Source organism: Monodon monoceros, unplaced genomic scaffold (assembly GCF_005190385.1).
Source record: "Monodon monoceros isolate NGI ecotype Baffin Bay Population unplaced genomic scaffold, NGI_Narwhal_1 Super_Scaffold_4, whole genome shotgun sequence".
In the NCBI taxonomy this organism is placed as follows: domain Eukaryota; kingdom Metazoa; phylum Chordata; class Mammalia; order Artiodactyla; family Monodontidae; genus Monodon; species Monodon monoceros.
This window is the reverse complement of record NW_021703781.1, coordinates 63,164,129-63,171,777: the sequence shown is the minus strand read 5'-3', so window position 1 is coordinate 63,171,777 and position 7,649 is coordinate 63,164,129. Positions and strand designations below refer to the sequence as shown.

Genomic DNA, 7,649 nt, shown 5'->3' with positions numbered 1-7,649 from the left:
ACCACTGCGCCACCAGGGAAGCCCAGCAATGTTACATTTTTAAAAGCTCCCTTATGGATTTAAAAATGCAGCCAGGATTGGGAATCACTTCTGTAATTCAACAGAATATTAAACTGTGTTTTAAAAGTCGTCTTTTAGGGGCTTCCCTGGTGGCGCAGTGGTTGAGAGTCTGCCTGCCAATGCAGGGGACACGGGTTCGTGCCCCGATCCGGGAAGATCCCACATGCCGCGGAGCAGCTGGGCCCGTGAGCCACGGCCTCTGAGCCTGCGTGTCCGGAGCCTGTGCTCCGCAACGGGAGAGGCCACAACAGTGAGAGGCCTGCGTACCGCAAAAAAAAAAAAAAAAAATTCTTCTTTTAGGTGAAGGCAGACCTTTTCTTAAGCAAAACAAAAGGTAGATATTTAAGAAAAATTTGTTTCTAATCATAGAACCATAAATAAAAAGCCACATAAAACACAAAGTTAGTGATAAAACCATTTATTTAATTGAAGCTATAAAAAAGAGGCAATATAACAGATAAAATAATTAGGAAAGACTATTTAGCACATTTCAAAAGATTTAAAATAGGAGGACACTTTACAAAAGGTTGTGTGGGAAAAATTCTTAAACTATAAGTAGAAATGTAACATTACAGAGCATGTTATAAAATACAATGACAGAAATATAAAAGGGCTATGTATGCTCTAAGTCTGAAAACTATTAATAATGACCAGATATTTAGGTTTAAATTTACAGTTCCTGGGTATGAGGATCATATTACTATACACACCTTCCAAACCAATGGGAAGTATTTTCCAATTAACCATGAGTGGTATCATCTTCTACAAAGTCTTTGGCCATCTCTGCTGTGATCACATCAATATGACTAACCTGAAGAATAAATGTTAAAAACAAAATCTGTTAAATCTTAAAGAAATATATCAGTGTTCCCCTGTATAGGGTAATATTTTAAAAATACACCCAATCACCTAAATATTTTACATAACAAGTCAAATGACTCTAAAACACTGACTGATAAAACCTTTATTTACAATGCTGTTTGTTCAGTGCATGAGTTTAAAAATATTTGAACCATATTTTTGTTCAGTTTTTATTACTTTGCTAATTTAAAGAATCTTAAGGCTGAAAGCACCAGGAAGGGTTGTGTGGTCTAACCAAATATAAATGAACTTATGTAACTGTTTAAGACTGTGAATTAAATAAGCACTAAAGAGATAGATAGGAAGATAGTGTCTCTTAATGCCAATAAAAAGAAAACCAATGCAATGAATGCTACAAAAAAAAACTGATAACCTTCACAGGCATTTTAAGTTTTTTTCAATAACTTTCTAAATTTTCTTTCATGCTTAAGTAACATAAAACAAGAATTCAACGGTATAATGGACTGAATACTACATGAACTTAAACTTAATATAAAAAAAATTACCTTATTTCTGAACTTTACACCATAGAATTTGTCAGCTGACTCAAGCAATTCAGGCCTAAAAGTAGTTGTAATAAATTGAGCATGTACAGCAAGTTCCATAATCATATCTGTAAAAAGAAATAGTAATCTAATAAAACCCTTTTTTCAGTTGAAATGAAAACTTAAAAAGCAACTATCTTTTTACTCTTACCTAAAACTTAAAACTGCCTGCATGCATACATCTACAAAAAATATCAACTTGTTTCTTAAACTAGGGATAAATCTTTAACACAAATAACTTAGTTACAGAATATAAAGAAGCAACACCTTCTAACACAGCATTAGGAATAATGTCAGAGCAAAGTAAATTTTCTCACACAAAAAACCAAAAGCAACCTTTTCCTGCTACCCACACCCCCAACCTGTATACTGGATTTGTTTGCATAAACTTACTAAAGATCACATATAGATTATTTAAACACATCAACATTATTTATGACAGGGACTATTCAAGCATTGAGAAAAAGTGTTTAAAGGAGAGACGTTTGTATAAAGGTTTAACTGGAGGAGGATTTTCAATTATTACATCTATTTCTCACAGAACTAAACTTTGCAGTCTAATACTAGATTTTTGAAAACTTGTTCAAAGAGAAATTATTTTATTTACTAATACCCTGTCCAGGCTCCCTGGATATCTCAGGCAACAAGAAATATACTATAAAAGAGGTAAGCTATTGGGGCTTCCCTGGTGGCACAGTGGTTAAGAATACGCCTGCCAATGCAGGGGACATGGATTTGAGCCCTGGTCTGGGAAGATCCTACATGCCACGGAGCAACTAAGCCCGCGAGCCACAACTACTGTTGCCTGTGAGCCGCAACTACTGCTGCCCACGTGCCACAACTACTGAAGCCTGCGGGCCTAGAGCTCATGCTCTGCAACAAACCCACCTCAATGAGAAGCCCACGTACTGCAACAAAGAGTAGCCCCCACTCGCCACAACTAAAGAAAGCCTGAGCGCAGCAACAAAGACCCAATGCAGCCAAAAATAAATAAATCAATTTTTAAAAAAAGAAAGTGAGGGAATTTAGTGGACGGAAAAAAAAAGTTTAAAAAAAAAAAAAAAGAGGTAAGCTATCATTTCTAGCAAGTTACTCTGAAACTGAAACCAAAACTGTACCTGACACAGCCTTTCTGTGCTGAGCATCCAGAGCCTGGTCAATCTCATCAAACAAGTAAAAAGGAGCTGGGTCACATTTCTGAATGGCAAAAATCAGAGCAAGAGCTACCAAGGATTTCTGTCCACCTGAAAGCTGTTGCATTTCTCTCATTTCACCTTGTTTTCCTGTAAATGACACCTAAGAAAATATTTAATGAGTTATATCTCAAAGGGGTAAAAATGTACCAATTTAGATTCGCAAAATAGTCTACAAATTCTACTATGATAACGCTCTGGGGAAAATTGAATGTAAAGGTATTTTACCCTAATTCCAACTCCAGTGAACTGGTCAACTGATGGAACACTGCTTTGTGACCCAGAGCCCCTCTCACTTTCACCACTCCCTTCTCCTTCATCCTGAGACTGACTGCCTTCCACATCTCCTTTCTTCATCACCAAAGTAGCTTTGCCACCAGGTACCAACTTTTGGAATACTTCACTGAAGTTTTTGGATACCTTAAAATAAACAGATAGACAGATAGATAGATAGGGTGTCAACTGGAATATGTATTTTTTTTAAAAAAGATAAAATTTAAAAGCAGTCAAAAATAGTTTTATTTTTTTAATCTTAAGAACAAGAATAACAGATTGGATCCCCTTTAAGAGCTGTATAAAACATTCCAGTTACTATATTTGCAACCTATATACTGGATTTGTTTGCATGTTTCAGATCCAATTATCAGTGGAAAAAAAGTTTAAAAATCTTTACAAATTGAATAATAGACTGAATAATACCTGAAGACTTTAGCTTGTGTATTTACTACAAATAGAAACATACCTGTTTGAAAGTCAACTGAATAGCTTCATATTTTCGAAGTTCAAGTACATTCATCAGTTCCATGATTGATTTGTACCCCCTATCCAACTCTTCTTGCCGCTTTATTAACTTTTCTTTCTGCTCAGAGAAATTTACAAACTGATCTAAAGCTTTTTTGTTAACATGGCTGTACTTCTTCAATTCTGTGTTGCATTGTTCAAGTTTTCGAAACAACTATAAAGAGGAAAAAAATGTATAAATAAATCCACATACAGGGAAATTTGCAATGAGATTTCAAATTTAAAACCAATTAGATTTACCTGTTTGAGGCTCAGTGTTTGGTATTTTTCAAATGCTTCCTGGGGAAGTGATCCAAGTTCTCGAATTTTCTTCATACACTCTTCTTTCTTCTTCAGTAGCATGCCTTGTCGATTTGTCATCTTTTCTAGTTCTTTAGTGTCATGATTTATAGCATCCATGTGTTCTTTTTCCATATTTTTCCAGCGCTCCATACTTTTCTGCAACTCCTTAATTCCAGCTTCTGTTTTATCAATGGAATTGTCCAAATCTAAAATGGGGGGAAAACCAAATTAGGCCATAACACCTATTTTATTATTTTTTTGACCAAGCTGCGTGGCTTGAGGAATCTTAGTTCCATGACCAGGGACTGAACCCAGGCCCTCAGCAGTGAAAGCATAGAGTCCTAACCACTGGACCGCCAGGGATTTCCCCAAAACACCTGTTTTAAAGCCAGAGTGTTAGCTGACCAAAGATTTTCAAGGTCAAATCTATCAAAATAAATAGGTTTAAATTTTACTGTGAAAACTTATGAAAAACTTCAGAACAAAATTGGGAGTGTACATGAGTCAAGGTATACAGTTTACATTTAATGTTTATAAAAACCTAAAATAGTTTTCTTCTCAGCAACTAGTGATAAGAAACTTGATTCAGCTATTCCGTACTTTTGTCAATTAAACTAGTAATGTTATGGTCTCTCATAAAATTGTCACAAACATTTCAACAAAACAAAGGTTATTATTTATAATCAACACCCTAAACTCTGTTCACTATAAACTGTTTATGATGATGGAAAACACATAAAAATATTGGTACATGCTTTTGCCTATTTGGATATTTCATTTTGTAGTAAACAATCCTATAAAACCAATAAGCTAAATTTAACTAAATACCAAAAATATTTTTACTAAATAAAAATTCACCTTCTGATCGTGCCATGGTATCTTTTACTCTTTTATTGATGGCTTCAAGTTCTGAGGTTGTAGCAGTGAGAACAGTACCCCCTTCTGTCTCTCTCAGTTCATTGAGTTCCTATAACACAAAAGGAACTTAAGAGCATTAAACCACAAAAATATGAATTTTGTTAGTTTCAAAATGTTATAACTGCTGTTTATATAGCTGTTCATATGTCTGAATAAACACTTAAGAAAACCAAAAAACATATTTAAAATAATTGTAAATACTTAATGTATCCATTAAAGGGGAAAAAATTACTAGAAAACTTCTCAGCATCTGACTACTGATGAGAAAATATTCACAACTAATATTTACTACCTAGAATGTGCCAGATAATCATACAAAACGGGTACTACTGCTATGCTTATTTTACACAAGAGGAAACTGGAGCTTAGAAATATTAAATGACTTGCCCAGTACTGTACACTAGGTGGCAGTGCTAGAACTCCAAGCCAGGGCAGGTGGTCAGACTGCTAGGCTTTCTGTCCCCAGAGCCCATACTCTAAATCAGAGTCTCTCATATAAGCATTATCAAAAGGTTATGCTTGTCAAGGAACCCTAGAAAAAGAACATACCTGTTCTACTTGGTCCAAGCGCTTTCTTAAATTCTCGTTGAGGTAAGTCTCTACTCGAGTAATAATACCTTCTAACTTAATTCTTTCATTTAGCAACTGTCTGTTTTCCTAGAAGAAAAAACAAAATTCTTTGTCTACACAGCCATGCACATTTCACATACAGGAATGCTATCAATCTGTTGCTTTCTCCATTATTTTTGTTCAAATGAGCCGAAATAATTTTACACCTTTCCAAAAAGCCCTATATTAAAAAAAAAAAAAAAAAAGCCCTATATTTTCTTCATTTCCCCTCTTATCTATTCAGAATGCTGTTTCTGTGCCTGGTTCTTTTTATAAGGCATGCTACCAAAAATATTTTTCTTTTCCTGCTTTTCGTTTTTTGAACTTAGTATTAATTGCTTACATCTCTGTATTTAAAAATCAAACGTTGTTAAAATGTTTAATCAAGACAATATTATTAAATATGTAAAGGTGGTCAGGTCAATAAATACTGCAAAGCTAACAAGCTCCATCTTACCAATGACAAATGGGCATTAAGTAAGATGAAAGAAAATAAAGATTTCTTACACAATCCTAACATATGGTTTGGAAAAACTTATTAAAACCTCATTTACTTTAATGGATATTAGAAGTCTAATAAGTCTTATATTTTCTCAATAATCTCTTTCACATTCCTTTATTAGCCAGAAAGACACTTTTCACAACAGCCAATTGTCAACAAAAAATTTTTTTCCTGTCAACTCTACTTGCCTGCTGAAGTTGACGAATTTCATCATTCAGTGCATCTACTCTCTTCTGATCTTCCAGACTAAGTTGAGAAAGCAAATCAGTTCCAAGTTCTGCTTTCAGCGATTCTCTGGTGGACTCCATAGCATGCAAACTGGCCTCCAAACTTTGTAAGCTACGTTGCTATATGACAGATTATCCATTTATTAATAAACGTACTAGTCAGTGTATCACTTATAATAGTGAAAAATTGGCAACTATCTAAATTTGATATTAAAGTGAGCTAAGTAATCATATTAACTCAATTAAATATTAGATATCTATTATATTTGATAATTAGAACTATGCAGCAACAAGAAAAATATTTATGATGCAGTATTTGCAGGATGTGTGTAACACATATTCCATGGTCAAACTATAAAAAGAAGTTGCTAGAATGTTAGGGTGGTATAATTGTGCGTGTATATATATATATATTCTAAACTTTGTTGTTTTAGTACTATTGATGTACAAAATGAATAGTTTTTTGTCAAAACTGCTTCATGTTTATGACACCAATGTGTATTATCATTTGTAATAGCAGTAATAGTTTACTTTCTACTCATTTTAGCACAATCTGGACAGAATGCAATCAAATAAATCCATAAATAGTACTTTATAGACAAAAATGGATACTGGCTGACTACTATCAGGCAGTGCTATTATGCCTCAGCTCAAAATGCCTATTTGTTTAATGAAGTTGGAAAGTCTGAATGAGGCCTACAAAAGGAGACTCTGGGTACTCATGGGTAAAAGTGTGATAAAGATACATGTAGATTCCCAAAAGTATGGGCCTAAATGAAAATGAAACAGAATGTATATGTTATATAACTTATATAATATATGGTCCACCCCAAATCTTTATAATTAAAACAAATCTATTAAAAAAAGCATACTTAACGAACCTTGGGCATAAAGGTTTTCTCTGACTGCTGCCTCTTCTCTTTTAACATCTTCATTTCTGATAATATGCTATCTCGAGATGCTTTAAATTTCCTTTGCTGAGTCTCTATCTGCTGCATTTGGTTCATCAGCTGATCAATTTCATTATTAATCCATATACAAGGCTAAGGAAAATTCTCTTTGGTGCCTGTTAACAAAACATTGTGTATCCCCCTTCCTTTTCTTTATCCGTAAATAAAGCTATTTCCACAAATTTATGGACCATAACAACGCTGAATTAAATACTACACTGTGTTCAGTCATAAAAGAAGCTTGAAACATTTCACCCCACTTCTCTCTCAAAATAACACACATACTGTTTTACTAATTGCTATACAAAAAAATAAATAATAAATACAATCCTGGGAAGCCCTAAAGGAAGCTAAATGAAATATAATACATATATATTTTTTCATTCAACAAATATTTACTATATAATCTATTATGCTTACAGCACTATATAAGGGAGTCAGATATGAAGAGGAGGCCTTGCCCGATGTAAAAGAATAACTCCATCTAGCTGGATTATCAAATACAGGAAAGTAGTTGGTGCCTACTGTAAACCTTTTTTATTAGTATTTCCCCATGCTTCGTGCTCACGTCTTGCCAAATTTGGGCAGTTCTCAAAAGTACGCTATGCAGACCCCTGCAAAGTTAAAACTAAGATGTTTGTTTACCTTTTTCTTTGTGCTTTTGCTTGCAACTGATGACAGAAAAGCTATAAACTCACATT

General features: G+C 34.1%; 1 protein-coding gene across 1 annotated transcript in view; it reads right to left on the bottom strand.

The window, feature by feature from the left end:
- Positions 1-496: 496 nt before the first annotated feature.
- SMC3 (structural maintenance of chromosomes 3) overlaps positions 497-7,649 on the bottom strand; it is a 32,235-nt gene continuing 25,082 nt past the window's right edge. Inside the window, exons 20-29 of the mRNA XM_029201012.1 lie at positions 6,880-7,031; positions 5,960-6,118; positions 5,210-5,317; positions 4,601-4,709; positions 3,701-3,948; positions 3,402-3,614; positions 2,888-3,079; positions 2,585-2,762; positions 1,428-1,534; positions 497-871 (exon numbers count right to left, since the gene is read on the bottom strand). Of these exons, the coding sequence (XP_029056845.1) occupies positions 800-871; positions 1,428-1,534; positions 2,585-2,762; positions 2,888-3,079; positions 3,402-3,614; positions 3,701-3,948; positions 4,601-4,709; positions 5,210-5,317; positions 5,960-6,118; positions 6,880-7,031 (1,538 nt within the window). The 3' untranslated portion in view covers positions 497-799. The remainder of the gene's footprint in view (positions 872-1,427; positions 1,535-2,584; positions 2,763-2,887; positions 3,080-3,401; positions 3,615-3,700; positions 3,949-4,600; positions 4,710-5,209; positions 5,318-5,959; positions 6,119-6,879; positions 7,032-7,649) is intronic.